The 27,718-nt window shown below is 41.8% G+C and overlaps 1 protein-coding gene across 2 annotated transcripts in view; it reads right to left on the minus strand.

Annotated features, from left to right (window-relative positions):
• Positions 1 to 7,641: 7,641 nt before the first annotated feature.
• jhy (junctional cadherin complex regulator) overlaps positions 7,642 to 27,718 on the minus strand; it is a 37,085-nt gene continuing 17,008 nt past the window's right edge. The window contains exons 4-9 of one of the 2 annotated variants that reach the window (XM_019876225.1): positions 24,325 to 24,408; positions 24,143 to 24,228; positions 19,160 to 19,403; positions 14,660 to 14,746; positions 8,358 to 8,486; positions 7,642 to 8,070 (exon numbers count right to left, since the gene is read on the minus strand). In XM_019876225.1, coding sequence (XP_019731784.1) covers positions 7,864 to 8,070; positions 8,358 to 8,486; positions 14,660 to 14,746; positions 19,160 to 19,403; positions 24,143 to 24,228; positions 24,325 to 24,408 — 837 coding nt within the window. In that variant the 3' untranslated portion in view covers positions 7,642 to 7,863. Of the gene's footprint in view, positions 8,071 to 8,357; positions 8,487 to 14,659; positions 14,747 to 19,159; positions 19,404 to 24,142; positions 24,229 to 24,324; positions 24,412 to 27,718 lie in introns of both variants that reach the window. The other variant, XM_019876224.1, reaches the window with a different exon arrangement.

Consider the following 27,718-nt stretch of genomic DNA (forward strand, 5'->3'; position numbering starts at 1 on the left):
TCCGCCGGGCATTTGGTACCGGGCCGCACAGAAAGAACTTGCCTTAATTCCGTTTTATTTATTTCGGAATGCGAAAGATGTTTTATTGTGAAAAACTACCAGATTCTCCGTTACATCCGTCTGTGTTACGCTTGACACACGTCAAGCCACGCTTCTCCATCACGTGACCGATTACTTCAAAACAAAACGCAGGAGCTCGCAAAATAAGTAAAAAAACTGCTGGAGATCTTGAATGACGGGGGCCTTAAAAGTACGTTCGAGACAACTGGATTAAAGTTATGGCTGAATACTCTGAGATGGCCACAATAGCACTGTTGCTATTTCCGACATCCTACCTGTGTGAGGCGGGGGGTTTCTGCAGCAACGGCGACGAAAACAAAATTACGAAGTAGATTGGACATAAACCACACACTTGAGGTGTCATTGTCTCCCATTACCCCGAGATGGGACCGTCTGGTTGCAGAAAATCAAGCTCGGTGCTGTGGTGAGTCGTCATTTTCATGCACTTTGAATTTGCGTTGTATCGTATTTTGAAGGCATTAAACATTGCCATAGCGATCGGAGTGTTGCGGCCAGATTAGACGCTCCTTGTGTTTATTATTATATTTCGAAAATGCCACAGTTTTCTTGCAGATCATACCATATTATTTCGTTGGATTATTTCCGCCACACCTTAAATGCCGGTCCCTGAAAATATTGTCTGACATAAACCGGTCCGTGGGGCAAACAAGGTTGGGGGCCCCTGCCATATAGAGTATGGTGTCAACGTAATGAAGTTGTTGATTTATTATTTTTTTGCCCCTTTAATCAGCTATTGAATGTTACTTCAGGATGCCATTGTTTCATTAAAGTTGGTAGCAGAGGAGCAGTCTGTTACGGCAATGCCTTTAAATGGTAGCAGGTGTGTCCTCGCTCTCACTTAACAGGAGCTGGAATGTGATTGGTTAATTCCCAACACAGCTGCATGCCCAGTTACTGGACACAAACACCAATTCCGAGGAGACTCATTGAACTCATCTCATCTTAATAGCAGCGTTACAAGCTCCTTAAAACACTGAACACAACAACGAAGGGATTCTCATGTCACCATATTAAGGAGCGTCTCAGTTGTCTTGAGCATGCGTCGAGGTGTAAGGATCAACCATCGAGAAGCTTCCACCGGTTTGGGGCGTTTGGTGTATTTTATTTGCGGAAGCCTTGTTGCTCCTTGATGATGACATATGAAAATGGGTCAACAATGGCGGACTTCAAATAGTTACAATCCATGTTTGTGTCATTTCTTAATTATTTTAATTTGAATAATAATAATAATAATAATAATAATGATAATACATTACATTTATAAGCGCCTTTCAAAACACTCAAGGACACTTTACAATCAAAACAAGAACAATAAAACCACAGATAAAATTATAAATAATAAAAGGAGAGATGAATTTGATCCACGGCGGATGCACCTCCGGGAAGGACGAGGAGCGACGCCCGGGAAACGGTGCAGCGCAGGCGGGTAGCCCGACCACCGGAAGCGGAGCCCAAGAAGCCCCGCCACTGAGCACCTCAGCAGTCCCCCCACGGGCAGACAGAGGAGCGACAGGACGGTCCACAGCAGCGTAGCCCAGACACAGGCTCCGTCGACCCCCACCACGGGGCGCAGAGGGGCGGAGAAGGGACGGAGCACCGTCCCTTCTCCGCGACAGCGCGACCGAGGACAACCGTGCGACGACCGACGGTCCAAAACCACAACGAATTACGACAGGAGATGAGGGTTTCTCCCATGACGAGAGTAAACCGTAAAAAAAAAAAAAAACGTAAAACAAACACTAAAAAAGAACAATAGCGGGTGAGCAGCGGCAGCCAGACGCGCCAGCGTTCACTCAACCCGGAAGAATAGACAGATTTTAACAAATGTCTCTTCTATTTAGCAAAAAGACTGGGTCAGGTACTTGTTTCAAAGGTATATTTTCATAGTGTTTCGTAGTCAACGTAATGTATAACCAACAGATCTAGATTTTGTACATATTTACAAGTCATTTGAAATATACACATTGGGGTGGAAATGCTCTTGGGAGAGACCAATCATTGCTCATCTTTGCATCTGCAAAGTTGTGTAGCGTAACAGTATTGATATTTGCCTTTAATCCTACTTGAAGCATCAAGCATAAAGAGGACATTTGTGGTCACGGTAACAATTCTGACACATGCATTTGTGGCACGTGACAATGACGTGACGTCATCTCTAGCAGATGTCTCCACAAATGACGACACTGAGGCGTGATCGATTTAGTACCTCACAACATTTCTACCTCCTCCCGCCTTGCTACTTTGTCAAGGTCAAGGTCATCTTTATTGTCAAATATGCTCTATGTACAACATACAGCACAGTTGAAATTTCTGTCCTCCCTCCTTGATTAGAAATTATGGTGGAAGGTGCTAGCATGTAAACCAGGGGTGCCCAAACTTTTTGGACTGAAGATCGACTTTTCAATCAACCAAACTCTCGCGATCGACCCATTACCACGCACGCGCACACACATACACACACACGCCATGATGAGCAACAGCCTGACACGGAGGCATGCAACGAACTTTTGGAGCCTGTTAACTATCGTAGCTCACACGTACCGTTTTAAAGTGCTTCCCTCGGCCTTCTAGATTCTTATTCTTTGCCCGTGCCCTCAGTGAATTGTACACGAAACAAACTCTTAATGAGAATAATGATAACGATAAAAGATATTGCGCAACAGCTCTGATTACAAGCTGCAACTGCAGACTGCTGAGCGCTAACAACTTCCGGTGACGCAGGTCACGCGACACCGTAGGTTAAAGATTTACCTGCTTTATTTTATTTTATTTTTTTAAATACTTTTTGTGAAAATGAGACAGATAGGATGATTAGGGTGCAGTGTATATTAACACAAAAAATATACATTACGAACATGCACAAATACACACAAATGGTTGTTGTTTTTTTTCTCTTCCACACCCCTCGCGATCGACTTGGGACCAGTCCGCGATCTACCGATTGATCGTGATCGACGTAATGTGCACCCCTGGTGTAAAGAGAGAAGCAAGGATCTAGGACGCTGCAATTAGAGGAATGAGAGGAGCCCAATGACACAATGTCATCTCAAGCAGATGTTCTCATGAAACGATGACATCGAGCAGCGATCGTCTCATTACCCCAAAACATTGCGATGACCTCCCGTCTCGCTCCTTTGTCAATCTCCTTGATGGAAATTCTGGTGGGAGGTGCTAGCATGTAAACAAAAGAGTGAGGACCGAGGAAGAGATGGGCCCATTGTGTGAAATATAAATAGAATATTATGTTTTTCCATTTAACCTTTATTTGACCAGGAAATATCCCATTAAGACTCAAAACCTCTTTTTCAAGGGAGTCCTGGCCAAGAGGCAACATCAAAATAAACAAATGAGGTTACATATAGAACAGATAATTTTACAAACACCATCCATCCATTATCTGATCCACTTATCTTCGCAAGGTTTGCGGGCATGCTGTAGCCTATCCCACTTGTCTTCGGGTAGCAGGGGTACCCTCTGAACTGGTTGCTAGTCAACCGCAGATTTTACAATCAGATTTATGAAAAAAAAAAATTCATTTTGTGGAGGTTGTCTCAAAAACTCTCAGCATAGATTTAAAAGTGTTCCAGCCTTTTTGCAGCACATTGGATGCATAAGGAGCTGAGTAATCAAAAGGCCTTTTACGCAAACGTACAGGCATAAGGGACCGAAAGCATCTTCTTGCGATTGAAGAGAATTGGGTTCAGCATTTTTCAAAGAATGCATTGATTTTCAAATTTTCTTCAAGCTATCTTCAGTTGAATGAACTACCAAGACACGATACTTGATGTTTGTGCTGATGAAAATTAATTTAATGCCTCCAAGACGTTCCAAAAAGGCTGGAAGAGGGACAAAAAAAGACTGGGAACATTGAGGAATACTTGTAAAAAAACACCACTTTGGAATTCCATAGCTGAACAGCAAAGTTCAGCAAAACCACAAAGTTGTACCATCGACTTACTCCCCGGAGCCCCCCCTACCTTCTAGTAGACTTTATGACCTGTCACATACCGAGATCGAGGCAGTGGAGAAGTATTTCAGTGACTCTTTGGCTGACGGTATTATCTGTCCGTCTTCCTCTCCTCTTGGGTCTGGAATTTTATCTGTGAACAAAAAAGACCAGACCCGACGACCATGCCTCAACAATCGAGGACTAAATTACATCACTATCAAGAATAAGGATTAACTCTCACTCATCAAGCCCTCCTTTGAGCCCCTCAACCAAGCCATCATTTCCACCAAACTAGTTCTTCGCAATGCTTAGGCGCAGAAAAAAAAGTAGTGTCTTTCCGGTAACCCGACCGACGGAGAATTTCTACGTCGAAAAAAAACTTTACGGTCGGCATTTTTTTCAAACAACCCTCTACATTTTTGTGTAGAGGGTTTACATCGGTGCAAACTCTCGCGATATTCACGTTGAGCGCGTGCGTCGTTTGCCCTGTCGTCTGTCAACAACATTGAAACATGGCGGCGGCCGCGATCTCCAACGAGTTTAAACCGCGTTTTCTGTGTTACAGTCGCGAGCTCGCACCGTAATGTTAATAGCATCCATTGATGTATCGAAAAAATTCAGCGAACTATTTGATGAACACCACGGGCCAAGTAAAAACTGAGGGCGGAGGAAGATGGTGGCGGAGGCGGCGGTGTTGAATACACTCTTCGTCAGAGCAGAAAAATGCGAGTTTGGTGTTTCCGCTACTAGTTTCCTTGGCCAAATTCTCACTCAGGCTCACCTTAGGCCAGATCCCGTTAAGATTGAGGCAGTGGCTAATTGGAAAGTCCCTTCTTCACGCAAACAGCTCCAGCATTTCCTGGGGTTTGCAAACTTCGACAGGAGGTTCATTCATGACTACAGCAAGGTCACCGCATCCCTCACCCAACTCACCTCTACAGTCTCCCTTTTCGCACGGATCCCCAAAGCTGACGGTGCCTTCAAACACCTCAAAAGACTTTTCACCTCTGGTCCTGTCCTCATCCATCATGATCCTGCTCTCCAGTTCATCGTCGAGGTGGATGCTTCTAATTCCGGGATTGGGGTATTGCTCTCACGGAGAAGTTCCAACGATCAAATGCTACATCCTTGTGCATTCTTTTCACAGAAATTGTTCCTCCATAGAGAAACGATGATGTCGGCAACTGTGAATTGTTGGCTGTGGTGGATCCCTTCAGAAGTTGAGACATTGTCTGGAGGGAGCTGAGATCCCCTTTCTGGTACTAACGGAGCACAAAAACCTCATGTATCTGCAATCTGCCAAGTGTCTAAATTCCCATCAGGCTCGTAGGGCCTTGTTCCTGGGGCGTTTTAATCTCTCTCTATCTTACCATCCAGGCTCCTGTAATTGTAAACCTGATGCTCTCTCTCATATGCATGATCCATCTTCAGAGAGGCAAGAGCCCAAGACCATCCTCTCCTCTTCATGCTTCATCGGGGTGGCAAAGCGGGATATTGAACAGGCAGTTCTGGAGAGACAATGACAGCAACCAGATCGTGGCTTGGGCCCGAAGGATCGATTCTTTGTCCCACGTTCCGTCCGCTCTCAAGTCCTGCAATGAGGACACTCCTCCAAGTTGGCTTGTCATCCTGGGGTGAATCGAAGTCTCCAGTTCTTGCGACATTTCTGGTGGCCCCGGATGGTCCAAGATGTCAGAGAGTTCGTCGCCGCCTGACTCATGTGTGTTGGAGAGAAATCCTCTCACCATTAACATTTTAATATAACAAAATAGTGGTGGGGGTGGGAGGGGTTGTGCCATAGTACAAAATAGGCCACTGTGATGCAACAAGTGTTATGTAGTTCTAATCCATATATCATCTTTTCCCACTGACACTTTGCATGTTTTCAATCAAGCCATAAAAATACATGAATTTCTCTTGAGTAAATTTATTTTTAACATTGTAGGAACATTTTAAAACTACACATTATAAGCACCCTGTGGGAACAGTATGAATCAAGTTTATTTGGATGGCCCTTGATCACAGAAGCGTGTCAAACACTTCCACAAACCCACATTTAACAAATATTAGCAAAATTCATAAGACCAAATATTTATTGCATGCAAAAAGGAATTACAAAATAAAACATTTGTCAATAAAAGAGAATGTCTTAACGCCGAGAGCTGCAGTCAGACCAAACACGAATTAAATGTTCCCCGTGGCATGATTACTCATGAAATCAATGCAGTTTACAGGGATACCCGAGAATCTGTAACAGGCGATGCAGATGATGCGTTTGATGAGACGTGAATGGGGGTTCGCACCCGCAAATTCACTTGCAATTGAAAAACGTATCAAAGATGCATTGTGTTGGCATATTCTGCCAACTGTGAATCAAGGCCACTATTCTTGTTTGTCGATGACATTTCATCTTTAATCCAAGAGCCTGCTTCAGTTGTATATTTTTGTGGAGGGCCCATTTGTCAGGTGGCCCTGAAGTGCAAGATGCAATAGCAAACAACTAAACCCTACTGCAAATTTAAAAAACATGACAGCAAATAGTTAATCGTAATAAAAATAGTTCCAAACAACAAAAATAAACACAAATGCAAATGAAAAGCCATCAAAACCCTAAATGGCCTTCTTTCCATTATCTGATTCGCTTTATGCTCACGAGGTTTGCGGGCCTGCTGGAGCCTATCCCAGCTTTCTTTGGGCAGTAGGCGGCAGACACCCTGAACTGGTTGCCAGTCAATAGCAAAGCGTATGTTGACAAACAACTATTCACACTCGCAATTACACTTCGGGACAATTTGGAGCAGCGGTCCCCAACTTTTTTGCCCCACGGACCGGTTTCATGTCAAACAATATTTTCAGGGACCAGCCTTGAAGGTGTGACAAATAAATACAACAAAATTATATGATATAACCTGCATGAAAACTGTGGTATTTTCGAAACATAATAATAAACACGAATCATGACACGAGGAACGTCCTATCTGGCCGCAACACTCTCTGGTCACTATGGTAATGTTTAAACGTGCCTTCAAAATAAGATACACCGCAAATACGTAGTGCATGAAAAATACGACTCACCATCACCACATATTATGCAGAGTGGGCTTGGTGCTTGGGAATCTCCCGTTGAGATAAATCCATATTTTAAGTAGGACTCCTGATACTGTCTAGTAAATGTAGCCTTCTTTTTCTTGAAAGTCAGAGGCTCCTCTTCTGTCTCCGGGCTGGGCCTTTTCCCCTTCCCAATGACGTTTGTTTTCACTCATTTTGATAGCTCCTGGGTTTCATTTTAGCGGTAACCTATCACGTGACCGAGAAGTGCGCCTTTAACCGCGTCAAGAGTAACATACTGTACACGGATGTAACAGAGAATCCGGTAATTTTTCAAAATAGAACATCTTTCTGATTCCGAAATGAATGAAACGGAAGTAATTTAAGTTGTTTATTCTTTCTTTGCGGTCTGGTACCAAATGACCCACGGACCAGCACCGGTCTGCAGCCCGGGGGTTGGGGACCCCTGATTTAGAGTGTTCAAATCAACCTACCATCCATGTTTTTGGAATGTGGGAGGAAATCGGAGTTACCCGGAGAAAACCCATGCAGGCAGGGGGGGAACATGTAAACTCCACACAGGAAGGCCAGAGCCAGAATCGAACCCTGCACCTCTGCACTGAGGCGGACGTGCTAACATGTCGATCACCGTGCTGCCGCAAGAAACTCAACAAAAACAAAAATTTAATGAAAGAAAAAAGAAGAAATTAGCAACTCATCACAAATAATAGCTTTAAGAGATAATCAATGAAGCCAATCTTCAACAAGAAGACTCTTCGATTTCCTCAAATAACATGCACCTTTCTAGAGAGGGCCTCTTTTTCTTCTTGATGACGTTTCATAAGAAGGTCAACGGTGGCCTGTTGGGAAATGTTCCAGCTCTCAGTACAAGGAGTGCGTCCAATAGAATCTCCCAACTGTTGTGTTTTACTTGATTTTGATTGAGGAGGCTGACTGAGAGGCTTGACTATGGTCTTAGCATACTCCAAAGCCTGAGACAGACCGAGACAGAGACAAAGAGTATACAAATGGAGATAGAAATTAGAAAATGAAAATCATAGAAAATATATAGTCTCGATATATATACATACAGTACTAATATTAGTAACACTACTAGCCTACAGTAGTGCCAAAATCTTGTTAGCACTACTATTTTGTTGTCTAAGCTCATGTGCTTTCTTCATTTTTTTTTTCATCACAAATTGTGTTTCCCTCTATATTGTCACAATAGCAAAGAGGGACAGGTTAGACAAACAAGTACACAAAAATCATGACACACCTTAATCCTGGGAACTTTCCTGTCTTTGCCTACTGGGTCCTTGGCCAACAGAAAGGGAATCTTAGTCATGTTTTTGTTCCTCTCGCGGACCGCATTTGAATACAGCTTCTGTTGGATCATCTTCTCAGCCTGGCAATGGTCAAAGAATGGGAACAAATATACAAAAAAAAAGAAAAGAAAGACAGATTCACATGCAGATTATGAAGAGGAGCCTCTCCACACAACCCGAACAAAAACCAAACTCAGCAAGCTATTCACTGGGTCTATAAACAATTATATATATCATTCACTAATAGACTTGGCCCTGGAGATACGCAGGCCCCAATTTGGAGTAAATTAGCCAAACATGCTCACTTTTTACAACAGGGGATTAAGAAAAGATATATTGAAGCCAAAGAGCACTTCTAATGGGTAATCTCATTTACTTTGTAAATGTAATGTTATCTTTGGTGTAGCAAGTGAGCTTTTAAATGATGAACTGATGAGCCAGTGCATATAAAAACAGTCATTGTACAAACCCGAATTCCAACGAAGTTGAGATGTTGTGTAACATACGTCGTCAGGCAAAATGATCTGGCACATTTGTAGGTTACATAAAAGGCAAATAAAGTAAAGAAACACAAAATAGTTTTTATTTTCGAAAAGTACATGTAATGCCATTTTTTTTTCATATAATGCCATTTTGCTTTGTTTCTTTATAATGCTATTGTTTTTCGTTTCTTTTTCAGTTGCTGCCATAAATTGGGACTGGTGAGCATCGCGCTTTTATTGTGGAAACATTTATCAAAACAAATGAATCTGTAACTGCAACACAACGAGCGTTCCGTTTGCACTTCAATCTTGGCAGACATGATCCCGTACCAGCTCGAAACACGGTCGTATGGGGGTTACCAACTTCAGGGCTACTGGATCTGCATTGAAACGAAAATCAACCCGCCGACCTCACACCGCCAGAACTCCACTTAATTTTTAAAACATAATGAAACAGAATGACATTATATGTACTTTTCGAAAATAAAAACACTTTTTTGTTTCTTTACTTTGTTTGACTTTTATTTAACCTACAAATGTGTCAGATCATTTTGCCTGACCCTGCCTAACAAACAAAAGAATACATTTTCAAATATATATACATTCGTTTTGAATTTTATGCCTGCAACATGTTCAAAGGTGTTTGTACATGGGTTTCCCACTCTGTTATATCACCTTTGCTTTTAACAACAGTCAATAATTATTTCGGAACTGAGGATAGATTGTTCAAGGTTTGTATTTTGGAATTCTTTCCTGTTTTTGATTTATATACAATTTCGGTTGCTCAACAGTCCAGAGTCTTGGTTGTCTTATTTTATGCCTCATAACGCACTACACTTGTTTAATGAGTGGCAGGTCTGGACTGCTGATTGGCCAGTCTCCTCAAAGTCTTTTACTATAAAGCTACACTGGTGTAACACATACAGAATGTGGCTTGGCATTGTCTTGCTGAAAAACGTAGCGAGTTCCCTGAAATAGATGCTGCTTGGATGGCAGCACATGTTGCTCCGAAACCTGTATACCAGGGGTGTCTGGGAGAGCTGGAAAGTCCAAAGTCGGTCCTCAGGGGCCGCCGTCCTGCCTGTTTTCCAGCTCTCTCGGATGCAACACACCTGATTCCAATCATCAGGGTTGTAGTTGTCATGTTCCTGTTCTTGGCTTTGCCAGCAGGTAGTAAATTTGCATTTAATTTTGTTTGTCTCGGGTTAATTTTCTTCCTTGCCTTTTGTACGAGCGCTTTTGGTTATCGTTTTGTTGTGCTTTATATTTCTACTTTGTCGGTGCGTTTTTGTATTAAACATTTTTGTTAGAGTTTTTGTCTGGTATGTACTATTTTGGGATCCAAAAACATTATTTGGTTCGTCTGAATCGTGACAGTTCTAATGCTGCTTCAGAGCTGGCTGATGAGCCATCATCTGAATCAGGTGTGTTGCAGCCGGGAGAGCTGGAAAACGGGCAGGACGGCGGCCCCTGAGGACCGACTTTGGACACCCCTGCTGTATACCTTTCAGGATTATTATGACCTGCACGAAACTGTTAAGTAACACCCCCTCCATTCCATCACAGATGCTGGCTTTTTAACTTTGCACTTAGAACAATCTGGATTGTCCTTCCCCTCTTTGGCCTGGAGGGCACAATGGCCCTGATTTAAAAAAAAAAAAAAAAAGGAACATGGACACGTCAGACCACAGCACACTTTTCCACTTTGTCAGTCAAATGATAATGTCCCTAAATTGCCTGCAATTTTATGTAAATAAATCATTTAAAACTGTTGGACTACAGTGAAAGTCATCTACAACGAAATCATGTTTGCAGCAAGAAAGTTTTCACAACAGGGGGTTTTTCACTGCAGCAAATTTGATCTCAGATGTAAGCACACACACACACACACACACACACACACACACACACACACACACACACACACACACACACACACACACACACACACACACACACACACACACACACACACACACACACACACACACACAAACGTATGTGTACACGCACACATAAACGTATGTGTACAGTGTACTCTATTTTTATTCCAATAGTGCGTAAGTATGAGCACACACTTATTTGACACTTTATATTGTCAGCGTAGAAAGAAAAAAAGGGAAAAGAAATTGCGAAATTTACGATCAGCATTCACTTTCACTTATATCAATTTCTTAGATAATGTCTTTTATTTTGCTTGCTCCGTGTTTCATTTTAATCACTTTTACCCTCTCTTCCAGCATCAGAGCTCTTATTGTCTTAGCTTCTTGACATCCAAAGGTCCGTTTTGTAGCCATTTTAGCAATGCAACGTTCATGCTGAATCTAACAATAACAAATACTTCCTGGACCCGATGGCTTTTCTTTCCACCATCTCACTGTCTCTAACTCGACCTCCCCTCAATCGCCACCCAAGACAGCGTTGCTCAGCTGATGTCATGCAATGAACTTTTAAAGCCAGCCACGGGACGCTTCATAGTCCTCGATGGACAAAGTTAGCGCAATGGAACTCGCCTTCTCTCTAATTAGCGCTCAAGTGAGCATAAGGTTTTTAGCATGATAACAAGTAAAGCATTCCAGGAAACGTTCGTTTATTTGACTGTCCGTCGAGCCACAAGCAATTTACTCTCAGCAGCTAATCGGATGCTCGGTAAGCCAATGGCAGAGCAGCTATGAGTATGTTGCGTTCAGGAAACTCGCAGCTGTGACCAAAATAAACATCATTCACTATGTAAACCAGTGTGGTGGTTGCTGTTGCCGTTTCCGAACGAAGCAGTAGAGGTCGCTGTTGGATTAGACTTCGTTGTAGTGAATGTCTTCGCGAGGCAGGAGCAGAGAAAATGATTTCGTATAACGCAACAGGGTTTTTTTTCGTCGTATGGGGGTCAGGAGAATGGGAATGGTGTTAATGCATGAGCATTTTTTCACATTAAGGGGGTATTTTCGCCCATGTAGGTTTCGTTCTAGAGGAGTTTCACTGTATTTGTTTTCTTCACACAAAGTAGTGAACCTTGCCCCAACTATGCTTGTGAACAACTGAATTGAGCCTTTCGGGGATTCTCCTTTTATACCGAATAATAACACTCATCTGTTTCCAATTAATTTGTTCACAAATGGAATGTTCCAAACAGCTGTTTTTTTGTTTGTTTGTTTGTTTTTGTTTTTTTTTTAGCATTTCTCAACTTTCCCAGTCTTTGCCCCTGATCTTTTTGGGATGTGTTTCGAGTATCTCATTCAAAATGACAGAATATTTGGAGGAAAAAACAGTAACGTTCATCAGTTTGAACATTAAATAACCTGTCGTTGTAGTTTAAGATAAGATAAGATAAGAAAACCTTTATTGGTCTCGCAATGGAGAAATTCCCAATTCACAGCAGCAAAGTTATGAAAGGAAGACGTAGAACAACAAAATATAGGAGCTGCTGGTAAGGCAGCAGTAAGGTAATTAATTGATTGAAAAGGATTTTCAAATCATTGTATTCCGTTTTTGCCGATGTATTACACAACACTGCAACTTCTTTGGAATTGGGGTTTGTATGAAGGCAACACGCTGACAAAAGATTCTTTCCCTGATTGTATTTGTCATATAAGTTACATAATTTCAAAGTAATAGGCCATGAGCGAAGGTATTCTAAAACCTTACCGAAAACACATTTTTTTTGCATCACTCATCACTCCGTCTACTATTCAGGATAAACGGTTCGGAATGAATAAAAGGTTTTGATTCAGCCTGATTCTGTTTGTGCTTGTCAAAAGAAACACTTGCGACAGTTTGTATTGCCCTGATACCATCCCTTTTTTTTTCAAGCGGTCGCCACATTGAGTTTGTCTCTTCCACTAAGACCTTCCAGTTTTCCGCCCTGATGAGGTCCTTTGTTGTATTGGCAGTATGTTTTGGGTCATTGTAAGATGGTTTTGTAGACCTCAGAATTCATTCAGCTGCTTAATCCATTCGGAGTTACACCAGAATCAGATTTATTGGCCATGTATGCAAAAGAAAAAAAAAACACAAGGAATTTACTTCCCAGTTACAACCCGTTCAGAGGAACATTGACAACACAGCAATAATTAAGATGGGGAGACGGAATGAGAAGCTTGGCGGGTCGCTGTTAAGCACCCCAATATCTTAGATGTGAAAGGAAAACTGTCGGGAAGAGGAGATGAAACAAAAAAAAACGATAGACTCCAACCATTCTCTCAAAGGGAGGATGGTTTGAGCCAGAGAACAAAACCTCAGCATACATAGTGTACATTTAAAAACTGTACAACAATTTTCAAGAGACAATATGAATACAGCGAAGACGTTGCCCCTGCAGCTTATCAGTCACAGGCTCGGGAGAATGAGATGAAAATAGGGAGATAGGACTCGCATCCGAAAGGTTTTTCCATCCAAAGAAAGTCCAGATAACTGCTTTGGGTACAGGCCCTCAGCAATTTCAGACAGCCTTGAATGTCTTTTAGCAGAACAAAAAGAGTCCACAGAGCAAGAAAATATCAATCAAGACTAGTGAGCCCATTGCAGAAGCAGCCATGCAAGCCCAAGCCATGACATTACCTCCACTATGCTTCACAAAAGAGCTTGCGTGTTTTGGATCATGAGCGGATCCTTTCTTTCTCCATACTTTGGCTTTTCCATCACTTTGTTAGGAGTTAATCACAGTCTCGTCAGTCCATAAGGCTTTGTTCCAAAACCTTTGTGGCTTATCTCTGTACTTCTTTGCAAAATCAAATTTAACCTTCAGATTCTTTTTTTCTGATGAGGGGTTTGCATGGGCGGCCCAGTGGTCGACTGGTGAGCGCGTCGACCTCACAGTGCAGAGGTCGTGGGTTCATTACTAAGGGGATGTTCTTTAGAACTTCCAACCATTCATTCAGCCAATCACAGATGCAACCCGCAAGCAGGCATGTTTGAACTAACATGAAAATACTGTAGCTGTGTTGTTGACTCACAAAACTTTTGCGAAGGAGGATATGCAACACACTGCCGAACGTGAGTTGATTACGTGATGTGATGACATATAAAGTCAATACAGTTTGCGTAGATATGGGTGAATCTGTGCCAGAATCAAATAACTGAGAATGTTCTTACTACGTCTCACACACACAGTGTACAATCCAGGTAAGAAGTGGACAAACAATGTCGGACAAAATAATCATTGTGTTCTGTGGGCTTGTACAACAGTTTCCAAGACGAGTCAATAAAGAGCAGGCAGAATGTGGAGCCCAGAAGCCAGGAAGTTGTCATACCTGCTAAGTAAGTGTATGGACTTGTTTACAGCTACTGAACCAAGATAGCACTAGTATTTAGCATAAGTTTTTCTGCCAAACTGCACATCACATGCTCATCGATGGCAGACTAGATATCATCCATCTCTTCTCAGTGCTCAGAATCCATGGTTGTAAAAAAAAGAAATTGGGCAAAACATCTGCAAAATAACAGAGGGCAAGCAGAAAACCCAACAGATAATTGGATCGACTTTGCTGTTAAGTTAGTGTCCGCCCTCTTGCGATGGAGTGCCTAAAAGCTCACTCATGTAAATTTTGCATGGCAGGATTATTATTATTTTTTTTTTAAATCGACTGCGAGTCGGATTGTAATGCAGAAATTGGGGCCCTTGTAACTCAAAGTCACTGTAATTTCAAATTCCCGAATCAAATCAAGTCGGGTAATATCGTGTACTATTTTTTTAACTTGACTTGTTTCGTGAACAGACTTTGGTTTGCAACATTCAAAGGCAACCACCAAATCATATTGTATAAGGTGCTACTTACTTGCTTCTTCACTGCTGTGTAGTCAGGGCCTAGACCTTGTAGCTTCACATCTAGCTTCAACTCTTTGTATTCTTTCAGGCTGTATGTCTGATAATATGGAGGAGAGAGATGCGTCAATTATTAATCACTGGGCACTATCATGAAATCCAGTCCAGTTGAACTCAATTATATTATACCGTATTGGCCCAAATATAAGACGGTGTTTTTTGCATTGAAATAAGACGGAAAAGGTGGGGATCGTCTTATATTCGGGGTCTACACATTATACCCATTCACAACGCTAAATGGTGCCAGATATCATTGAAGCGAATGCTGAACTTGACTCCCCAGGCCAAAGTATCCCCTGCCTGGAAGAATAAAAATAAAAATGGCAGTAGCACGAAGAAGAAAAATAAAAAATAGCGGTAAGAAGGAAAAGAGAAGAAAAAATAGAAGAGATAACAGAAAATGGAGAAACGTAGTGACAATCTGGAGAAAAGTGGGTCGAAGATCGGCCAGGTTAACCGGCAGCTGAGGAGAAGTTATGATGTCATTTACATTTCAAAAATCAGAAGCCATTCATTTACGAATGTGATTGCACTTTAGTTTACATATTTAAATGTTCAGATATTAAGATTTGAATGAGGCAAAATAACATGCTTTTTCTCTCAAATATATTGTTATAATCATTTGTTTCAGATGTACTGCAATTATTTTCTGTATAAAAATTAATTTGGTGTTCAAAAAGTCTTTTTTCAAACTTGAGTCTTGAAAAAGAGGGGGTCGTCTTATCATCAGGGCCGTCTTATATTCGGGCCAATACAGTAATAAACGGGTATTCTCTTACCAGCTTTCCTACACATCACCAGATATAATTTCTGTTCCTGATTTGGTCACATTGGAAAGATGTGCTTTAAGAAAGCTAAAACAAATGGCCATGTTGCTTGATTTAGCTTCAACATGTGGATTTGATAATAAAATGAAAAAAAAAAAAAGATCCATGCCCAATTAATAGACCAAGAAACCTGGCATCAGAGAAAGACCTTCTCGTAACTGGCAAAATGGGTGACCAGGGAGGACGAATGTCGGACATTATTAAAATTGATTTCAAGACTTTTCAAGAAAAACTGACCATTGTGAGGATCCGTTGGCCAACGCCGTTGCTTGTTAGGTTGTTTAAACACAGAAAAGGACTTTTATTCAGCACTTTCAGAGTGGCAAATATGAGGAGCTAGCGTTCTACCACTGACTCCCGAGATCTCTCCACTTATCTGCAGGTGCAGGTTAGTCCATGTGATGGAAATATGATACAACCCATGGTGCATCGGCATGTGCAGATTCTTCTGCAGTCAACTGCGGAAAACCATTTTAGTGACTGAAATGTGACTGAAATAGAAGCGCAGCGAGCACACGTGCAATGTCTACCGGACCAAAATTGTTGTGTGCACCACTTACTACAGTAAATCATATTGAATATGTATTTGCTTTTATTTAGCTTTGTTTTACTCCGCTGCCAGGTCAGCAGTGCAAAATTTGTGCAGACAAGTTATGATGGTTGTCTGTGCTCTCACCTAACTTGAAAAGGGTTCTGACTGTTTTAACCAGGGTTACTCTGGGACTTCACTCTTTTGAATTCCAATGATGATGCAAATTCCTCTTTTTCCTTTTATTTTGGACTTGATTGTCTCTTTTTTTTCATTGAAATCCCCAACAGTTCTAATTTGCAAGGCGAACAACTTTTGAAGGTGGAAACACACAAAGGCAATTAGGAACTAACTTTTTAGTTAAAGGCTAAAGACTCTTTCCAGCTTTACAGATAAATCATTCAGCAACCAATTCAAGATATCAAACATTACAATAATACACCGTCAGCCACCCGGGTCTTTGCAAACAGTTGAGCACCACTCCACTAGGCAAACTCTTCTAGAGCAGTGTTTGTTGGACTGAAGTCTGAGCTGTGAAGCTGCAGACTTAAAGGAGTGTTTTTGTTTTTTATTTTCTGCTTCGGGTGAGAGCCTTCCTAAGTGAAGAATGGCTTCAACTATCGGGAAATTGTGATTGTGATTTCGGTTCTCTCTTATGAGGGGGGAAAATGGCGCCAAACTGAAATTTTTAAATGAGGCTCTTCTGTTTTGGGTGAAGGCTTGATGAGAGTTTGCCAAGACAACCCTTCTATGTGCAGTGGTGTTTTCACTTTTTATTTTTCGGCGCCCACCCAACTAAAGGGTCAAACTTGAGCCTCCAGGTTGGAGTGCAGAGCACCAATCGATGAGCTAAAATCATGGATGTCGAGTCTCGTCATTGCCTGAATGCCTCTTTCTGCGAAAGCAAAATCCAGCCCCTCAGTGCGGATGGCACCCTACGCACAGTGTGCGTTCTGCATTTAGGGAGGGCCGACCCTGGGTACACACCTTGTCGACAAACAGCACGGTGACGAATTGACACCCTTCAAATCTGCCGAGTGACTGATTACAAATTTGGTGAGGTACCATCATTTTTGTCCAGACCAGTTCCATTATTTATTTGATTGGTTGATTTTTAATCATTCTGTTCACTAGAATTCAAAAAGCACTGTCTAGCTTTCATTAGTTAATTTTCGGTAAATTTTTATTTGTCCCTTTTTTTCCAGATTCAAGTACATTTCTATGGGCTGTTGTTGTACAACCTTCGGACTCAGCTGGCGGCAGGCCTTGCAGGGTGGAATGTCGCACCTAACATTGCTATGCTGGCAGATCCATTATCAACCCACCTCATCACCAATCACCACAATTACATAACGGTTCGGAGGTGCCCATCCACCACTGGCCTTTTGCAGCACATAACTCCACAACAACAAAGAAAAGAAGAATAACTTCGACAGCCCGCTTCTTTGTCTTTTTCTCGCCTGTTGGCATTTCTGATTCCTGTTGAAGGATCCGCGATTCACAGCCTTTATTGGCTAAAAGGCGCTCATTTTCAGCATAGCCAAGACCTCTGAGCCATGGTCTGTTTCCACAGCAGTGTCACGTTTCCGTCACATTGAAATATCGCATAATATAGACTGATTGAGCCGTTGTTGACTGCGGTTGTTTTATGAGGCGGAGAGTAAACTGTCATCACCCACAGCATTTCCACAAAACCATGTTTAGGGTCAGGGATGTTGCCTATCCGAACTGACTTTGGACGAGAGGTGGGGTGCACACCGACCACCCAATCAGTGTACATGGAAACAAACAATCCTTCACATCCACATTCGGATTTGTGAGCAATTTAGAATCTTCAATTGATCTGACAAGGACAGGGAGAAGAGGCAATCTTCAAGTCCAAGTCAAATTTTGAATCCACATTCATTTGACTGTGAGGTAGACTAACATGCTGCCGTAAATGGTTTATTCAAGTCAATTTTAATCTGATACATTTTCTACCACCTTTCCAACTCAAGAAAATAAACAAGCTTACTCATCAAATGCACATGCATCTTGAATGACCTTGTACCTTACAGAGTCTCTGCTGTATAATCACTTTATCGTCTAACACATCTTCAATTGGCTTTACAGAGCCAGCAGTTCTCTGGCCATCTTATCGCAATTAAGTGTATCTTACTGGGGTGAGACAATTAACCTGATGCTTTGTGCCCTGAGTAACTAAAACCCTCCTGCTGGATTAAGCAGCCCCTGTGTTGAGGGGATTACTTGTGACTTCAAAGGAGCATAACCTCCCATGTTTGTGGGGATTAGAATCGGATGCCACACAATTTTAGCCTTTGCTGCGCCAATAAACCAGCCAATTAGTTCATTTTACTGTTCTGTGCATACATCGTAAATACACTTCAATGTGAAATGACAGAAGGCCAACACAACCACACCTGAATACAAAGTGTTGTACAGTGATTCCTCGCTATTTCGCGGTTCGTTTATCGTGGCTTCAGTGCATCGCGGATTTTTTCAAACATATTCATAAAAATAAATAAATAAATAAATTACGTCCGCAAAAAGTCTGCAAAAGGTCCGCGAGAAGCAGCGAAAGTCAGCAAAACAACAGCGAGTGACATATAGCAACATATACAGTACTACATGTACAGTATATGTTTACTGTATTTTGTTATTCATAAACTAATCTAACTTATACATGTTTAAATCTATTAGCATACAGCATTAAGTCATGTTAATTACTTCAAAATGTACTTCTACATGTATGTATACCATTAAATTTGGCCTTATAAATATTATGTACATGTACCTATATGGAGGGGGGGGGTCGCTTCTTCGCGGATTTTTGTTTATCGCGGGTGGTTTTGGTCCCCATTAACCGCGATAAACGAGGGATTGCTGTATATCAAGTAAAAATCAGACACATAAAAACAAGCAATAATTAACCCTTTCATGCACCCTGTAACTGGATAACATGATAAGCCGTCCACTGCAGTAACCACTGTCCCTGAAAGGATTCATGATATAAAAAAAAAATTAAAAAAAATTTAAAAAAATACACACAGTACAATTCCATAAGAAAGAATGCAGAAAATACTGAAGCTCAACCAACCTTGTAATTGGTTCTTGTCCTCTTCTTATCTTCCATCTGTGTCAAGAAATCAGCAGAGCTGCTTCTATTGTTGGGATTGATTGTCTTCACACACTGTCTAAAGCACTGCTTTGGCATAATAGGTGGCAACTTGGTATAGACTCCGGTGTTCTCTGAAGCACACAAAGGTATTGTGGGGACATTTTCGAGACACCTCTTCTTTTCACTCTCCTTAATTGATAAATAGCATTTTAGTGCAGCTGTCCTGAAACACAGAATGATTGTTTGATAAATGAGGAACGGTATAACAATATGGTCACGGGCGCACATATTTCTACTCTAGTTTTCTAGTTGCTCCAGAGGTTCTTGCTTGGTCTTCGCTCTTTTCCCAAGCCGCTGACCTCACTGGCAGTGGAGATTCTAGAATGTATTATGATTAGTATTAGTATTATTAGTGCAAACTACATGTTTGCACTGTGGCTGAGAGAGAAAAGTAATTTCTTCTGTGCTGTATGTTCCACATAGAGCATATTTGACAATAAAAAGCTGACTTGACTTTATTAATAGATTTGCCCTATAAACCCATCTTGAGAAGTGTTATAGGGCAGTATTGCCATTGAATAACTTAATGCAGCCCCTCTCCCCTACCTGGCCGGCAACCAGTTCAGGGTGTACCAGCTGGGATTGGCTACAGCACACCCATGACCCTCGTGAGGATAAGCGGATTAGAAAAAGAATTGATGAATGGTTTGTTGGAAGAAAGTAAACATGGCTGTCTAAAAGTGACACACTTATGATTATTGTTTACCTTCTTGTAATGTTTTCTTTAATGTTTACAGATATGCCTTCGGTGGCGGACTCCTGTTTTGCTGGCAGACAGACGACTGACGAAAGATCCGCCACATGTCTTGTATTTCGTTTCTTCGAGGGGGTGACTACACCGGGGTTGCTTCAAGCGGAGCGTTTGTGTGTGTGTGTGTGTGTGTGTGTGTGTGTGTGTGTGTGTGTGTGTGTGTGTGTGTGTGTGTGTGTGGTGACAACTGACAAGATTGAGTCAGCCTGAAATGACAATGAGGGGCTGGTGGGCCGGCCACTGGCAAATGACAAATGACAATCACTGCTGTTAACCTTAGGACATTTTTTTTGTTTTTTTACTGACTGTCTTAAAATAGTGGTGACGCACTGAAATTCAGCGATGACGGAAGAGTGGTTAAAATAGTGATGACGAACTGAGCTACTGGGCCAACCTGAAATAATAACAGACTGACGATGACAGACTACCGGGGCGGCTGCTGGCAAATGAGGCACAATGGACCAGCGAAGTGTCCTGGCATGCCCACTTCTAGTTTTCATCAGTTTGGGTGCAGAAAAGTTTATTTCACAGGAGGCGCAATACTCACTGTGTTAACTAATACAATTTTGGCCTAAATAGTTATTGAAAAGCTCATCACAGCAGGATTTGTTACATCAACAGTCATGATGTAACCACTTGACAGTTTACTACCACCTAGTGAACACAATTAATTAGTTTGGCTTTCTAATATTTGTCATAATGTGAACTTTTGTCAGTGAAATGGAAACAAAAATGGCGCCAGCACACTAAGGAGAACTAATGTCTTGCCATTGGGTAATTTGTTCTCCCTAACAGGAGCCGATGCTTTGTGCGCGGCTCTTGCAGGCGGTTTACAAGGGGGACTTTTGTGTTTGTTTGTGTGAGGAACGGGAGGGGTCTGAATTTAAAACAAGCATACCCCTCTCTCTCACTTCCACTCAGGCGACATTATGTTGGTTATGCAATTTAACCCTTTCATGCACCTTGTAACCTGATAACATGATAAGCTGTCCACTGTAGTAACCGGTGTCCCCGAAAGGGTTAATATTTTCAGTGAGAACCTATGCACCACTTGTGTATCCCTGAATATAGTCGAATAATAAGGACTATTAAAGCTACACTGAGATGGAAAAAAAAAATAATAGTACAATGAGAAAATTCAAAACAATGACAGAATAATGTCTTGAAGCTTCGATTTAAAACAGGGATGTCCAAATCTGGTGCTCGATTACCTCGAACCGCTATCCTGCATGCTTTCAATGTTTCTCTCCTGCAGCAAACCTGATTCAAATAATCCGAATCGGGCTTCTGCAGAGATTGCTGATCATTTGAATCAGGGATTGTCACGGTGCGAGGTGCAAAAATCAGGCAGGAGGGAGGAGCAGGGTAGTGATGTGCCCGACTGTGCCGAGGCTCCGATGCGTGTGCCGAGTAAACCGGAAGAAAATGTGCGAAGCGCACATCGAGGCGTGTGTTGATTACGCTTGCGGCCACGCCCGATGCCTCGGAACGCGCGTTGCTCCGCCCGAAGCCTCGCGGGACGGGATTTCTACGTCCCCGCCAACAAATAAGTTTCGCGGGAGAATCGAAATAAATTCGGCGCACCGGGACGACAATGAGCTGACAAGTGACACTGACGAGAGGTAAGATCGGGCCGCCCGAGCCCGCGAGTCGGATCGGGTCGGGCTTCTCTCTCGCCGACTTTTTTTTTTGTTCGTTCCGAAGCCGTGAATAGCTTTGGCCACAAGAGACTGTGGTTGGCCAAAAAAAACGAAGTGGCCTCATCACAACACGTACTGTACTAAACTCTCGCAATGACAACTCAGAGAACTCTTTCATGTCTCTATGATCCAGCCGTCATTGTTGTTCTTTGTCTCGCTGCTTCTCTCTCATCGAGTGCCACCGCGCACGATTCTTCAGGATGTACTGCTGCTGTGGTGAATGGCCCAATTTTCAACCCGTCCAAATCACGGAATGCCTTAAATTTATCCTACAACTCTTAAAAAAAAAAAAAAATCAGTCAATGATTGAAAATTGTCGGTGAATGTACCCTCTGCTGCAACAAACAAAAATACATGTTTAAAGGATGTAAATAATGATACAGACTTGTTGAACTTAGATTTTGTGGAAAAGACATGCTTTCATTTGTTGTCACAAATCACCCCTCCTCCTCCCGAGTCATCACAAATGAAATAGGAAATGTCGGGTTTGCTTCGGGCTCGGGCCTGCAAATCAAGTTCATTGGTCGGGCTCGGGCCGGGTCGGGCTGGATTTTTTTGGCCCGATCTTACCTCGACATCAAATCCATGGTCTCATTTTAATCACTGTCATGACATTTATTTTCCACATGATGGCGCAGTAGTACAAATAAAGCCTCATGATGCTTCGGCCCAGGAACGACCCAGTTGGATGGAAAGCCTCATTGCTTCATGAGGCTTCATTTTCCCATCACTAGAGCAGGGTGTACTTGACGAATTGTATTGATAAAAACCAGAGAAAACTAAATCCAAAACAAACAAAGTCCAAAGTATCAAACAAAAACCATGGCAGAAGCTCAAAACTTATAATAACAGAAACATGACCTAAACATGACAGAACAAACCAACCTGACAGCAGCAAAGAAGCAAACAAACAGCCAACAATGACCCGACACCGAGTGGTCATGCTGGGAGTCCCTTTAAACAGCTAATGACATAACGACCAACAGGTGTGCAGCTGCAGGGAGAGCCCTACAGTGCCACCTGTTGGTCACAAACCGAAACATGACAGGGATGTTACAGGAGCACAACAGCTGAAACATGCAGGATATCGGCCCTCGAGATCCGGATTTGGACAACGGGGGGATAAGCGAACTTGGCAAAAGCTGAAGATGAAATTTGTGAAGAAATGCCAAGCAACACACAGTATCTGCCGGGATGTGAGAGGATGACTACAATTGGTAATGTTGCAAATGTAAGGGCAAATTAGGTTGTGTATGTCGATGATGGAGGTGAAACGGTACCTCTCAAAAAGGTAATTCTCTGAAACTGCTCAAACATCTAAGAACTATCTCCCGACGTATATTCAATTCTCTGCGTGGTGATGCTGCACCTTTGTCTGCGGGATCATTATCAAAAGGACAAGCCATGTTTGTCTCCACCTACTCTGTCTCACATACTCTTGATTTTTTTTTAAAAAGACAGACGGCAGTACGAGGCTACGCCAAAACTTACCTGATGACTAAATGAATGAGGAAATGAAATAGTGTGTGGTTCTGAAAGAGGGCTTGTACAGAGAGAAACTCAAGGATCATTAAAAAAAAAAAAAATGGTCCCAGCCAGGTTAGGTTCAGAGACTATGTTACTGCGATAACTGAATTTACCCCTGTCATGACCCTGTCCTGTCTCCAGCAGGTGGCATTGGAGAGTTGTTCCGCAGCTGTTTCCTATTATGTAATCAACCCTCGCCTGCTATAAAGGACTGTTCAAGCCCTCACCTGTTGTCGAAATATTCGCCTTGTCTCATGTCCAAGTACTTATTTTTCTTGACCTTCAGCGTTCTCGATCACAGTCATAGTCTGGGTTAGTATTTCTTGTTTGTTTCGCCTTTGCCTCATATTCTTGCTCATCATGTTATACTCGGGTATTTTAGATTTTTCTTGTTGATTGGCTTTTCCTTGTTTTTTTGTGTCAAGTGATTTTGCGTTATTGATTTCCCTTGCCGTTTGCAAGCGGTTTTGGTTAGACTCGTTCTTATCGTGGTTATTTTGTTACCAGCGTTTTATGTTGTACTTTGTTCGTCTTGTGACCTTATTTGGTCAAAAAAACATTTTTGTATTTCAATCTTCTTTTGGACTGCGTTTGTGGGATCCGCTTCTGTTTCGGACTACTCCGGAACCATAAGAAACCCACTCTCTGAAAAAGGCTCTAGTTACCTCTATTTCTCTCGTTTGCGTTACCTGATTATCTGCTGGTGAAATATAAGGTTAAGTTCTACATGATGCCCGTCCCAGATTTGGAGGCATTGGTACGGCTGAATCTTTTGTGATGCTTATTAGTGTCATGATAAATCGTACCTCGAATAATACCGTGTTGCTATTTTCATTTTCATCAAAATGATTGTAAAAGTAATAACAAAACACAGTAAAGTAAAATTAAAAATAGATATTTGAGAAAAAGATGAAAGTAAATCACCTTTCTAATTCAGGGCTTTTCTCCATGCTCCTGAAGTAACGTTCCATATTGCTCTGTTCTTTACTTCCTTCAATGATATGGGTGACCTGTGGTTAGAGTTGGTTTAACATTCGAAGCACAAATAAAGGATGTTCTAAAAAAAAAAAAAAACTGCAAACTATAGCATTAATATACATACATACCTTCAATTGTTGGCTTAAACTTTGTTCCGGATCCGAACTCTCTTTTGGACACTCTCCGGTGGCAACCTTTTGAGCAGTTCCATGCTGCTTCACAAAAGTAAAAAAATAATACAACTTCAATAAACAGGTCCTATTGGGTACTTTATATAAATAAGATACTTATTTTTGTTTTCCAATTTTACCAAGAGCTAGGGTTTAAAAAAAAAAATAAAAAATGGGGTCTAGAATTGGCTGGTACTGAATGAGGTAAGAAAGAACTGCAATCCTTCTTTAGTTTGTATATATTAAGGATATTTTATCTTTGAACATTTCACATATACGGTGTTAGTCAAAGAAAAAAAATTGTATTTTCTTTTTCTGAGTTTTCCCCGGTTTCCTCCCACATTCCAAAAACATGCATGGCAGGTTAATGGCACACTCTAAATCGTCCCTAGGTATGAGTGTGAGTGCGAATGTATGTCTATGTGTGCCCTGCGATTGGCTGGCAACCAATTCAGGGTGTACCCCGCCTACTGCCCGAAGACAGCTGGGATGGGCTCCAGCATGCCCCACAACCCTTATGATGATCAAGCAGATCAGAAAATGGATGGATGGATGGACATCTTTAGATGAAGCATACACAATTTTAAGATGTCACATCAATCCCCTCGGAGTAGTTTGTTAAAAAAATGTCTCTATGAAAATGCCAAAAACGGTGACAAATTTCAAAGTGAATTGATTGAAATGGATTCAATGAATTTTAACATATGGCTTGAAATGACTTTTTGTGGGTCGTGGGCCGTTCTACATGCCTCACAGTTTTCATTGATCTAGTTGAAACTTAAACCTGAGAATATTTTGGGAAGAAGGAATTTTCAAAAGCAAAATTCAATGCCACACAAAACTTTTTTTTTCTCTTGTTGTTGCAGTTGTTAAAACAGTAGAGTTTGAAGTAAATCTGTAGTATGAGTATGACCCCTGCGAATATGTAAAAATGGGCCAAAATTGTACATTCAAATGCTCATCGCTCACTTCCTGTACAATGTACGACTAAAGATGTTTTGTACGTCTGAGTGTGCCTTCCAATTTTCACAGCCAAAGGTCACACTTAGCGAGTGTTGGGGGAAGAGTGGCCTCCTCTCCCCCGCGTGTTCGTTGAATTTCGGACGATGAGAATGTTGGTAATCCAAATAAAGGCTGGAGTCGATGAACAATTTCTTCGAAGCTTTTAATAACAGAATATTCTGGGCACCCACGAATTACAGACAATGGCTGCGCGTCACGAGTGCGAAGCAGGAAGAGATTCATATCATTTTTATACCATCAGAAGAGTGGTACCGAGACGCAAAGTGTGATATCATAACCTCCTGAACCGATTCTCAGCTTGTATCAACTAGCGCATTCCAATGTTTGTGCATCTTCAGCAGGGAGTATTCCAATTCTAGGTGATGATTGGTACAAGGACGCAAAGCTACACTGCGGGCATGGGAAAGTTATACAGCATGACTAAATATGAGCATATTACAGACTTCACTAGGGATCTCTTAAACCTTTGTTGTTGGACGCTACAGACCCCCTATTATTTATTTATTTTTAACTGCTGTATGACAATATTAAAATATCATTTTTCTTTTGTTTGGTGAGTTTATGTTCAGGTCTCAAAAATATGATTCTTTGTAAAGAACAAGAAGATTTTTTACAGAAAATAGAGACCTCGCAGCGGTCACTGCCCAACCCCTAATAATGATATTATCCTTATTATAAGCACCCAAGTGGAAATTGTACTGACACTCTACAGCTACTGATTATTTTAGTCCTGCACCACTTAGAAGGCCAGAACCTATACATGCCGGAATGCAAGCAGAGATGCCGGATTGAAGGGGTGCACATACATGGCCAGTGTTGGGGAGGAAAGGGGTTGGGGGCGGTCACGGTGTGTTTCAGTGCCTTGTTCAAAGGCCTTGCAGCAGTAGACCGGAGAAAGACTCACATCTACGACCCTCCAGTTCCAAAGATGTATGAGCTATTGTCACTTCAATCAGCGGCCCAAAGCGATAATTTGAAATGACCAATGTTTTGTTGCACCTTCAAATCAGTGACAGGTTTACAGTTATATTCAGCAGAATACCCAGTCGATATATCAACATGCACAAACATAAGTTGTCCCTGTTATTGCCTTTTGACACCCATTAGGAAAGTCCCAATCAAATGGAGCCAATAATCTTGCCAGAATTGCATTTGGAGGATGGTAACTTGTGTAATATCTTTTCTTCTAAATTGGGAGACCAGTAATTGCTTCTCAATGAGGCAATGCCAGAACAAAGTCTGGCAATTGCACCTGGCCGTATTACCTCCCGGACCAGAGAAACATCTTTTTTTGCAATGATGACTTCAAAGAGGATGTGGATCTTGAATTGCATTTAGCCGCTATTGTGGACAGCCTAGGTAATCTTGATTGGGTGTTTAGACCGAGGCAGGGGCAGAGGTATTCCCAAAGCTTTGGTCTAAAGCTATTAAAAGATTGGACATTATGTTACCTTGGCTTTGAAGTGAGGGCCTGCGAGAGGACACGGTCACGCGAGTACAATTGCAGAAGATTGATCTGCTACTTCTGTTGTTATTATTAAAGAATACTAGTCTCAACAAACCTACTCATTGCTACTGCTGCACTACCACTTTGATGGTGCAAGCAATTGCCGCATTAGAAACTGGTGTACATTTAATAGTGTGTAATTACAACTCCTTTGGATTTCTACAAAAGGCCAAATGTGCAGTGGCGGACCCTTAGGGCCAGCAAGGCCTTCTCTGCTGGCCTAAACATTCTCAGAAAAGTAAATTTAATCAATTTATTTTCTGAGAATAACAAATTTAATTTGTTATTTTATTTTCATAAATATGTAGACAAAATTATTCTCTGTATTCTTTACGTCATATTATTTCCACTTGGTCGAGTAACATTGAAAGCCACTCGATAAATAACTTATTTATTATGGTAGAGTTTTTAACCAATAATATTTCAGCTAGCTTGTGTTGCCAGGTAAATTAAATTTGCTCAGAGCCTTCAGATTAATCAGAGCAGGCCCTGTGCGCTGTAAATGAACGGGCACAGTCAGCTTGCAATAGCCAATCAGATCACGAGTCTCAGACTTGTGATCGGACTCGTCTGCTACCAGGGCCAGCTAGAATGCCCTACGTCGAGGCTGGATGTGCGTGTTCGCTGATTGGACAAGCGCCTGCTAGAGCTATCACTGCATTTTAACCCAAAATGGCTGAAGGAGAAGACATCGATCCGGTTGCGGAACTACTTTCCACTCAATTTTCAAGACGGACCTTCCACCAAAAGCTGGATATTGTGCGAAGAGGTCACCCAACTCCTGTGCTACCTAGCCTGTCCCAGCAAGGAAAAGGGTTTGTC

This window comes from Hippocampus comes, unplaced genomic scaffold (assembly GCF_001891065.2).
Source record: "Hippocampus comes isolate QL1 unplaced genomic scaffold, H_comes_QL1_v1.1 scaffold119, whole genome shotgun sequence".
Classification (NCBI taxonomy): domain Eukaryota; kingdom Metazoa; phylum Chordata; class Actinopteri; order Syngnathiformes; family Syngnathidae; genus Hippocampus; species Hippocampus comes.